The sequence below is a fragment of the Vicia villosa genome, linkage group LG1, assembly GCF_029867415.1.
Source record: "Vicia villosa cultivar HV-30 ecotype Madison, WI linkage group LG1, Vvil1.0, whole genome shotgun sequence".
Lineage (NCBI taxonomy): Eukaryota > Viridiplantae > Streptophyta > Magnoliopsida > Fabales > Fabaceae > Vicia > Vicia villosa.
In genome coordinates, this window is record NC_081180.1 from 29,354,996 (window position 1) to 29,367,251 (window position 12,256).

The 12,256-nt window shown below is 32.6% G+C and overlaps 1 protein-coding gene across 1 annotated transcript; it reads right to left on the reverse strand.

Moving 5' to 3' along the window:
- Positions 1–5,526: 5,526 nt before the first annotated feature.
- On the reverse strand, positions 5,527–11,690 carry LOC131601957 (uncharacterized). The gene is made up of 8 exons (XM_058873922.1): positions 11,426–11,690; positions 11,197–11,328; positions 10,774–10,917; positions 10,618–10,686; positions 10,081–10,516; positions 9,064–9,992; positions 7,732–8,940; positions 5,527–7,187 (listed from the first exon to the last, which is right to left on the reverse strand). Exons 1-8 carry the CDS (start codon positions 11,688–11,690, stop codon positions 5,527–5,529), a joined length of 4,845 nt encoding a protein of 1,614 aa, XP_058729905.1.
- Between the last annotated feature and the right edge of the window lie 566 nt (positions 11,691–12,256).

The following is a 12,256-nucleotide window of genomic DNA, read 5'->3' on the forward strand; positions in this document are numbered from 1 at the left end:
ATATTTTTTTAAGAAAGTAGTACATTAAGTTTATTGATAAATCATTTTTGGAGAATTCTATATAGTTTGAATGAAATAACAAGGGTGGCATAGTGAGGTAGGTGAGACTAACAACACAAAAACAAAAACAAAAAACCAAACTTTTTCCTACTAAAAATATATTTCTATTCCTTTAGCATAGATTCACTAGACACTTCCTAGTGATGTATGTCATGTGAACAGTCCATTTTAGCACTAAGCCTCAAGACTAAACTTGTCTCGAAATTAACGTAAAAAAGAATAAATACAATTTTACTTTCCTCCTCTTGATTTCTTCATCCTACTACATTATATATACTTGATAAATTTTTTTTGTCACCATCACCATTTAACAAACACAATTAATAGTAGAGAAGAATATGGCCACCGGAGCATCTCACATGATGCTTAGGAGTGTCTTTGAAGGAAGCATATCATCACATGATAAGGAAGTTGAGAGAAGACCATACCATAAAAAATGTGGTTGTGCATTGCATAACTTGGAAGATCTTTGCAAAAAAGCATGTCCTCAACAAAGATATGTTAGGTATAAGAAGAAAACATCATGGACTGGTTGTTCTGTTAATGCTACACCTTCCAAGTTCTCTTCACCACTTTGTAGTTCCAAAACTAGATATGAATAAGAGAGAGGTTGCATGTGTGGATCCGTGAGTAAAGCGTGAAATTAGAATGCTTTTTAATTATTTACTTATGTACTTAATAGTAAATAGTTAGAAATTTAACAAGCAACTGTTTTTTTTACCACTGGTATCCGACCCATGGACTGTCCTATCTAATTCGAGGTAAATTCTGATATCAAATGATTTCAATTCTCTCTTAATTATAGTTGTAGGGATCGAACCGTGATATTAAGCAATTGTTTGGATTGTAACAAATTTATGTTTAAAGTTTCAATTGAATGAAGGGTTACATTAAGTTATTCTATTTTAATTCTTATCAATTTCGAATGGATGATGTTAGTCTCATATTTGATTTATGTATTAGCACTTGATAATTTATCAATGTTGGTGTTTCATTGTTTTAAAGTCACCAATACTTTTGGAAGTTTTCAAAATTTATGAAATTGTCCTTTGAATTTTAGAATTCGGAGTAGATTTTTAAAATGTCAAGATTATAGAACTCAAATATTCTATATAATCTATAGGTCTTTCTATTTTCCTTTACCTTCTACAATGTTGGTTTATTTTGGATTCTAGAACCGAAGAGTCTAAAAAATTCAAAGGTTTTATTAATTATGTTTTTTTACATTAACTCATGGATCTACCAAAGATAAATATAATTTATCCACGGTTTTACTATGGATAATTGAAATTTAAGGTCAGTTTGTTTCAGTTTTAAAAAAATGGATTTTTTCTTTGTATTTTTAAAAATAGAATTTTTAAAATTGTTTTTCAAAATATTGCAAGTTTTTTTATATTCATTTTTTCTAAAATAAAACACTTATTTTGACATCCTATAACATAAATATACATTATTGAAGACCAAAATTTAGTCAAAATCACAGTTTTTTTAAAAAGTTGTATTTCAAAAATGATTTTTATGAAAATCTATTTGAAATAGCTTCAAAATTAAGTGATTTTTTGAAATTTTGATATCCAATTTTTTTCTTCCATAAATAGATGAAATACATCAAATCACATTTTAAGAACAACAATTCAAACAAAATTTTCCTTTGAAGCTTTTATAAAAAGTTTCTTTGTAAAAAAGTTTTTCACAAAATTATATAACACTAAAAAAATCATTTTAAAAAAAAACCAAAACAAACGGACCCTTAATTTGAGGTAGCTTTTACATTTGGGTTATAATATCTAAAACTTGTCAACCAAGAGAAAACGAATTGAGGGGGAAGAAGAAAATTTAGCAATGTTCGGAATATAGAATCTAATCATAACTGAGGGGGAAGAAAATTTAGCAATGTTCGAAATATAGAATCTAATCATTTAAAAAAAAAATTCAAATTTCTGAAAGACATTTTTTGTAATTTAAAAGGTTTTTAAGAGAATTTGGGAAAAATAATTTCACTAAGGCGTAGTCCGCACCCGCCATAAAATGACGACTTGGATTGAGATTTGTCCACTAAAGCCCGCCCCGCTAGAATCCGTCGTCCGCTAAAATCCTCCGCCCGTCAAAACCCGCCTCGCCTATTTATTCAGCCTATCTCGCCTTAAGTCTGATGGTTTAGTTTATACATTTATTTGTAAATATATGAAACATATTTTTAAGTAAAGTTTGTTAAAGAGATGTTTTATAAAAAATTGTTTTAAAAAATAAGTAAATTTTTTTATTGAAATGTAAAAAAACGTGTATAAATCTATTAAAAAGTGTAAAAATAAATTAATAAAAAAATAGACGGGCAAGCCCGCCGCCCGTCAACCCGCCACTTTGGCGGAACAGACTTGATTTTTATGTTTATTTCGACTTGGCGGACATGTCCGTCCCGCTCTTTTTTTGGCAGGCATAAAGCGTGGCGGAACGGCCCAATTTACCACCCTAATTTTAATTGTGGTATAATGTGAGATATTATTGTGACAAAAATGACAATGTAAATTAATTTATTGAGGCTAAGCATTCACTATAGACTATTTCTTTTTCCCACCAGTCTAGGCTCTTAGAAGCCCTCTCATAAGCCCAAAAATGCACATTAGACTATATGAAACATGTTTTTTAAGTGTTTGGATTCTATAATCTGAACACCCATATATATCCCATTAAACATCTCATTTTTTCTTTAACACTTCTGCATTTTCTCCTTCCATTAAACCTCTGCATTGTCTCATATTGTCATCAAACCTTGTCATCAATATGTATCTTACTATTTAACAATAATTTAACACATATTTCCTTCATTATTTGATTTATTGCATGCATTACTTTTTTCATCTTTTCATTGGTAAAACAACTTTTCGTTGATGACAAAAGGGGAGAAAGGTCTAATGTCGTAATGTGCTTTTCATTGGTAAAACAACTTTTCGTTGATGACAAAAGGGGAGAAAGGTCTAATGTCGTAATGTGCATACTGATAGGGATAAAAACATACTAAATCAACGTGTATTTATTAATGAAATATTATATCCAAGAACTAATAGAACCAGACTTAAATATTGGCTAACATTTAAAACTAGGCGGCCTAATGTTATGAATCTAATCAAACAGAGCTTTCATGCACTACCGGTTATTTATTTTGTTTAATTTTAATTTGGCTCGCACCTTATAAATACTTATTTGAAAATTATTTCATAAAGTTATATATTTTTTATCATAAAAAAGGGAGAGATTTTCAAAACAAATATGATTGGAAGAACAATAATAATATAATTATAGAATTTTAATGATAACAATATTGCTGTGGGAAGTAAGAAGATAAACCACGAATAATGACAATGAATTGGTTATAACTGTTATTCTTTATTTTCTTTAAATTAGAATTTTCCGTATGCAGTGATGAGAGACTAATATGCTATTTATAATAAACCTAACATGCTAAATTAATTAGTTTTTTTTCACAAATACACATTACAAGCTAACTTAGGGTACAAACTAACGTAAATAATATGACATTACAAACAGGCCCAATTCGAAATACTAACAACCCTAGCATTTCGACACTCACATATATATATATACTAGAGCATACTTCGACTACAGTATGTAGGTCTTCGACAGTAGCATGCGAACAAGCTTCGACCTCTTGCATATTTTCTGTCGAACCAGAAGCTACCCTTCAACATAATAGAGTTCGATCCAATTCTCACAAATCTCCACCATTGGAACAAACTCTATAGTATCAAAGACCAAACTAGCTTTATTCTTGCAGCTTTATCAACTGCATACAATAGAAAAACTTGCAACTCGACAAAGTCTTGGTGGTCATATCAGCAACATTGTGATCTGTCGAAACCTTCAAAACTTGGACTTCTACACGCTCAACTACTCCTCTGTTGAAATTCAACCTCACATCGATGTGCTTGGTTCGCTCATGATATGATGAGTTCTTCGACAAGTGTATAACACTTTGACTATCACATTTAACAGTGATACCTCGACCTTCAAGTTTCAGCTCCTTTGCAAAGCGTTCAAGCCATAATGCTTCTTTCACAACTTCAGTGAGGGCAATATATTCCGCTTCAGTGATTGATAAAGCAACAACCTTCTTAAGTGTTTCTTTCCAACTAATTGTTGTGAAAAATAGATTTTCTAGAATCCATACAACCTGCATAATCAGAGTTTTTTTAAAAAGTTGTATTTCAAAAATGATTTTTATGAAAATCTACTAGTGTGTATACCCGTGCGAGGCACGGGATAAATTTTCTTAAATTAAAAAATATTTTAAAATTATTTATAATTTACAAATAAAGATATAGTAACATTAAAATAAGTTGAAGATTATAAAAAGTTTAAGATTAACTAAAATTTCCTCCAAATTGAATAAATTATCATAACTCAAAAGAACCGAAAAAATTCATAAACAATAACTTTGTAGTACGGTTACCACGTTATCTTCACAAAACACCTAAGCCAAACATCCCATAATCAACAATCAATTTGTTTCGTGACCGTAAAACAACACCCCCCACTAATTCAACCTTACAAATGGAAGAAAGGTTTCTATAGTACAAAAGATGCATGCCAACAGACTACAAAATGTAGTTTCTTCAAGTCTTTTAGCCATCCAAGTCCGATGCTTCAACCATCATATATGTGATTGCATCTCTATCCGTTTCCCCAATTATATCAATCTTTCTGCATTAGATATTCACGACAAAACAACATCATCAGCATCATTATCATTTGAAATTTAAATAAAATCAATCAAAACATTCAACAATTCAAAAGTGCATAGAAAATAATTAATTTGACAGAGTTCTAAAAGTTTAAGTAGTGTATTCAATTCTACACAATCATAACATCATTGTTGTATAAACACTTTAACCGCCCGCATAAACACCTAATTCAGTTAACGCTAATTTTTTCATTCAGTTTTCTTCAAAACCATGTTTAGATAGAAATGGAACCTAGCAGTAAACATAACATATAGCTGTAGTAAAATCGACATTAGCAATATCATAAACACGCATTTTAAATCGTACCATAACATCAAGAACAATCATATAAAATTACAATAATCGTATAATTTGGTAGAAAGAAATTTCACAAAGGTGATGTTATTCTAAATGTGGAGACATTATAAGATTGAATAAATGTATCATAGAAAATTATACAACAGACCTATCAAATGCACTGTATATGGCCCAAAAATGATGCTACCATTATATTCCACAATGCTATTTTTAAGAAAAGCAAATTCATTCCAATACATGAATACGTTACTGTTTCACCAATAGACACAAATCCAATCCAATAATAAGTAATTTATACAGTAGAAAAGAAAGCAATTTCAAATGATTAACTATACTAAACAATTATTAATACTAACATGACATCATAAAGTTGCGTTATTAAGAACAATGACATACTGACCTCATATGCTTACAAATTGTCGAAAACCTCTCTATAAACAACATTTGTAGTGTCCGCGCACGGATTTCCTTCGTCATCTATAATAAGAATCTTCAACCCTTTTCTAGACTTTACCCTTGAAATGGCGACATAGAATTGCCCATGAGTGAACACAGGGCGTTGTAAATACAAACCGACCTGAGAAAGAGACTGGCCTTGGCTTTTATTTATGGTCATTGCAAAACACAACGCAATTGGAAATTGTCTTCTCTGGAACTTAAATGGAAAGCTTGGATCAGAAGAAATCAAATTCATCCTCGGTATGTAAATCTTATCACCAATATTCTTCCCTGTAATGACGGTGGCACCAATAATATTATGACATAGTTCATTTATGAGTAACCTTGTTCCATTGCAAAGGCCATTGGATTGATCTATGTTTCGAAGAAGCATGACCGGAACTCCAATTTTCAGCCTTAATCGGTGATTCGGCATTCCTGAACATTTCATTTCATTCAAAAATTCAGGTGTGAACCAATCCGCACGAACTGCACAATTTTCATCTGAAAGAACAGTTGAGTCAGCACTTAAATATTCCTTTTCATCACCTGGAATTAAGGACAAAACAAAATCATTAACAATATCCACAGAATCATGAGTCGGAGATAGTAACGCCCTCTCTTCATAGTACTTCAAATTGTTCATGTTCTGTAAAAGATTTGGATATGTTAGTTCAACCAGACATAATAGAGGATTATGAGAATCCGTAACCAATAAGTCTTCAGGAATATGAAGTGTGCTCTCTCCACTCTCATTTGAGGCTTGTTTACCATTTCCAATATCAAGCATCCAATCTGAAAATTCTTTAACTTCTTTAGATTCTATGTTGGAGTTAGGAGCTGCCAGCCGCATGTTATTTGACAAAGTCAATACCTTGCAAAATTTCCATAATTCAGAAGAGTTTATTGAAGCTGACACTATGTCATGCCTACAACCCTTTCTAACAACAGGTAAAATTTGTCTGAAATCTCCACCAAAAACAACCACCTTACCACCAAATGGTTTATATTGGTTAGAGTCGTCTACAGTCCTCATTATGTCCTTCAAAGAACGATCGACAGCTTCGGCACAAAATCTATTTAACATTGGAGCTTCATCCCAAATAATAAGCTTAGATTGCAAGATAAGTTCACATCTATCGGTCCGTTTTTTGATGTTGCAAGCAGATGTTTCTGTTGTAACTAAAGGAATTCCAAACATTGAATGAGCTGTTTTTCCTCCAGGTAACAATAAAGACGCAATCCCACTCGAAGCAACATTTAAAACAATTAAACCTTGGGATCTAAGAGCAGCCGACACAGTTTTCCAAATAAATGTCTTACCTGTGCCTCCATATCCATGCAAGAAGTAAAATCCTCCACAATCCATCATCACTGAATTTATAATTTGATCATAGACTGACCTCTGTTCAACAGTTAAGGTTGACATCAATGACATGTGGGTTGCAACCATCTCTTCCTTGTCATAATTTAATTCACCAGCCAATAGACTATTTTTAAACTGTTGCATTTCAGAATTTGAAGGTTGTGGCATCGACTCAATATTATCAAGAGATTTGCCATTCATTGAGAGTAATCTTTCAAACTCAATCAAACAAAGATTTTTCAAATCATCGTCCATAATTTGAAGACCTACAACAGAGAGAATATAATTAAACATTTGTGCAAATCCAAGAAAAATTTAGATTAAATATATAATTGAATACCTATGTCGTTTAAAACTATTTGTGGAATTTTTTGAAATTAAAATTGTTTAATAGTTGCACAGTTTATTGTATGAAGTGTCCAAACTACAAATAAGTCATATTGAAATCACAAGGAGTTATATTTTTTTAGTACTGCGTAACTTCAAATATGAGAATAAGATAAACTAATCCATAGTTCATCAATAGAGTTCATCATAATAGATTTCAACATAATAAAGTACAACAAACAAAATATAGGAAGACAAATAAATGTGCGGAATTGTCAATAAAAAATTCAATCAAGTTTCATAATACTTACCTGTGACATTTCTATACTGTGATATTGCTTAATAAATATAGGTAAGACTAAACACAACCAATTTTTCTACCTTGGGGCCATAGAGGAAGCATAACAGCATGTTTGAACGTAAACATGCAGTAGGTGTGCAAACTTAAGTAAAACATATGTTAAATATTAAATAATTAAATACCTGGGTTGTTAAGCCTCTTCCTTGCATCATACAAAATTCCATCGCACAAAAGTTTCCATGTTGCTTCCCAAACGACAAAGGGATTTGTCATTGAATCCATAAATAACAACATAACAAACAATCTTCTCATCTGATTACCAGAGGCCAAATGACTGGCTTCAATGATAGCATCCACAAATTCTTTGTCGTTTTGCAACAATCCAAGTGCAATGCATGCTTCCTTAAAGGTTTTGTGAATTGTTCCATCTACCGTCTTAATATCATTGTAACTTGTGCATCCCTTTTGTATAGTCAACAGGAGTCTCAAATAAAAAACATTACCACACCCTGGGGGAATATATGTAAGCCTTCCAATAGAGTTACCCCGCTGTCTCGGGTGCCACGCTCTAACACTTTTATCATAAACAAACCTTGTGGGAAATTCTCCATAAGTCAAGTCCCTTCCATCTGGAAATTTTTTGTTTGCCTCAAACCAAGCCAAAAACATCGTGTCAATTTCTTCACTACGGTTCAGAACAGACTCAACTGAATTACTTTCTGAAAACATTATTGACTGCTCATTTTCCAGATGAAAAGAAAGCCTTATAACAGGAGGCCACCTCTGATGTATGTCATACTCAAAAATCCTCCAGACAGACTCGCAAGGAGCCAAATATCTACACTCATAGTACTGTTTTATTTCATCCAAAACTTTTCCATTTTCAGTTTGATTTGAAATTCCAACAGTGGCTCTGTCAGGGCCTTTATTAACATACTTAAAAAGGTACTTTATAGCATTTCCCTTATTGCAATACTCAACATTGATATGTGCTTGGTATCTAACTAACAATTGTGGATTGTAAGGAACTACATACCTATTATCCAAAGTTATTCCCTTTTTCACCACAGACAAACCATTATCTCGGCGCCTGTACTTTGGATAGCCTTCGTCACTCACTATAGTGGAGTCCTGGTAATCTTTTGGAAAATACTTTGAGCATTTGCCATCTTTCATGCACTGAGAATTTAAGTTGGCTTTTCCACAGGGACCGTGTATCATAAAACTCGAAACAACATTTGCAAGGTTTGGATAGAGATTATGGTCTGGTAGTTCTGCAGAAATATACTTGTCAATGTCAGTTCCTGTTTTCAGTGAGTTTGATGCTTCAAGCCATAGCAAAATATGTGCGTGTGGCAGACCCCTCTTCTGAAACTCTATAGTATAAGTCCCTAATTAAGAAAAAAGTATATATATTATATTAATATATATATTTTTAAAAACTATAATGATAATAATTTAAAGCAAATACATTACAATAATTTATTGTAAAAACATTCAGCTAGTTACGTTACCTGCAACAACTTCTCCAAATATTTTTTCCTTTTTAAAAGCATTCATCATGTGATCGAGTTTTGCCTTAAATATTCTGCAAACAATGTCTGGACGATCGCTAGCTGTAAGGCCTCTTATAGTTACAAAGTTCTTAATTTCTGGCCAATTAGCATTACATGTGATGGTGATGAATAAATCAGGGTACCCAAACTTTTTGCAAATTGCCATCGCATCTTGACAGTTATTAAACATGTACCTCAGTCCTCCGGTAAAAGATGCAGGTAGGACGATACGTTTTCCAACTGCAGATGGTTGATTCTCTCCGTTGTGTACTGCTTCTTGCAAACCACTTAATATATCACATCTAATAGTTGCCTGGTTCATGCGATGCCAATATAATCTTTGTGACTCAATCATAGAGAAACCATCAACAACAAATTGTTGGAATAGTCGTCCAGCATTTACAATACTTCCATTTTCACATTTTCTCTCCTGTATGCGAAATGCAATAAAATCTCTAAAAGTTACTCGCAATCGCTTCCTTCTTCCTTCTTTGATAACAGACTCTCTATAAGGAATGTTTTCATGATATTGGTCCTCACCAAATGGGAACAACAACGGGTACTGAAGAGCTAAGAATGAAGCATGTGTCTCTCTGATTTGTACCAAATGACCAGAAGTCTTCCTAACAATAATATCTCGACCAGGATCAAGGTTCTGAAAATCTCCAACAATTAATGCAGCAACCTCGTCACATGAGGGCAAATTATGGGTTCTTGGATCCTTAGTTCTATTTCTAAACAACCTTAAACAAAAATTCGATGTGTTGTTTTGCTGTAAGTGGTCCCGAACCTTTCTAAAAGACTTGACCAATACATTGTTGTCATCCACCATTTTAGTAATGTCTTCAACTAATGTCCTATCTAAGCCAGATTCTTTACCGCCAGATCTGCATAACATTGCCATTAAAGCATCACGCACAAAACAAAATGCTCCAATAATAGTCATAGAATATAATATACCAATTAAGAACATACCTGAAATGGATAAATCTATTAGATATTTCATTTTGTGTATCATAAATATACAGCTGGGCAAATTTGGGAGTTACTCCTTTATCTGGAACCAGACTACCCATTCTGTGATAATTTTGTCCACCAAGAATAAATTGAGGAGGACCACCACTTTTGTTTGATTGTACCTTCCCACCAATTGAGGTAAAACAAAACATACTGTTATAGGCTCGAATGTTTTCTCTGTAATGTTTACTCCTTGAATCTTGTCCATTCATCAGGTTAATTAGTAATTCCGGAGGCCTAATTTCATACGGTAGATGAACTATGCCTTTCGAACAGCAAAGTGAAAATCTAAGATTAACAGTGGTGTTGTCACATTTGTCAGATCTCTCCTCATACCACATATCCGCACCACAATCAGAACATATATATGATGGATTTCCAAAATCGATCATCTCTGTTGATAATAACAAAATTAAACTTTAATATCGTAGGTAAAACTTGTTGTGTGTGTGTGTGTTACATTCACTTTCTTAACCTTTTAATATGTCTGCTTACCTTCAGTTTCCGCCTGGTCATACTTGTCATAACGCCCAAAATCTGCTCCGTTATTTATGCTTGTACTTGCTGGATTTAAGACACATGATATACAAACATGAATAAGTAAAAAAAACTACTTAAAAAAAGAAGCTACTGTTACCACAAATGACATACCTCGATTGTTCACGGGTTCGTCTGCTGTATAGACGTGAAAATTGAATGCAAATGAAGGTATGGATTCAAGAACATGGGTAGGTTGAGACACACGTTTTATAACATGAGTAGAAGTTGGATTTATCACTTCGGAAACAGGAGTGTCTGTTATCGATTATGCAAGATAAAAAAAATATATATTAGCGAAAACTAAATTGTATAATCTTATGTATAAAAATAATCAAGTGTTACCAAAACTCCACTATTAAGATTATATACGAACCATTAACATGTTTAGATCGATCCATCGCCTTGTTTCTAATTAACATCATCCTACGCCTTCTAGATGCCGCTGAAGTATATATATTAAATAGACATAGATCAGTTAAAAGAAAGATATCCAAATTTATTTATAAAAAATTACATACAGTTGACATGCTTAACCTGCATCGTGCGTAAGATCAGGCGTGGATGACGTTACACCAGAAGGATGCTTACGTTTACTGGGTAAGTTATCACAATATGTGTCATAACATGATGTTACAATGGAATTAGTAGGTGTTGGTTCATTAGCAGCTGCATTGAATGTCCAAGAAAAAATAATGAAGACAAATTTCAATAGGAAAATAATAACATCAGAGCATTCAAATTGAATTATGTCAAGTAATTATACCGATATACAAAGTGGATAATGGAGTTCTTGGAACATGATGTGGTCTACTGGTAGAAGCTTCCTGTCGAAACATTTGCGCAAGAGGTGTACAATTTTCATCTAACAAATAGTAACCAAGTAATTGAGATATTACAGTCAGAATATGAAAACCAAAATGCATATCTATAACGTATAAACCTGTGACTCGCTGCTGCCGTTTATATTGTTTGTCTTTCATTAACATCTTCCTCCTAAATCTGGAATTGGCTGAGTTGTTCTGATCCATTAGCAATAGTTTCAAGATATGGCAGCAATTCCAAGTGAGCTATCCCTGTTAGATTCAAGAGATGTATATAGTAGGCATTGAGTAAAACCGAAATAACCTTGATGTCTAGAAAGAAACTATGAGTTTGTGTGTGTTGAAGAATATGAAATGAAAAATCTGAACTAATTAGTATGCATAAGCTGTTGTGTTAATTGGTACTGTCAAAAAGTAAAAAATGCAAAAGGACAAATTAGATTATGTGTAACCTTTAATGATAGAATCATATATTTCCAAGATGAATAGAGCAGACAAAAGTAATTAATATAAGTAATCATGACATACATTAGCAAAGAAATAATTAATTATGGATTTTTTTATCACAATTAATTATGGATTAGTAACACCAAAGTTATTACTAACCTTTATTTCTCTTAGTCCAACGAAGTGTAAATCCTTTAGTGCATATTTGACATCAAGCATTTAGATTCTTAAGCATCATATCCAACCTATATTTTATATTATAACCTTATTGAAACCTTACTGAACCACATTGAAACCTTACTAACATCACAAATCCAAACCGAAAC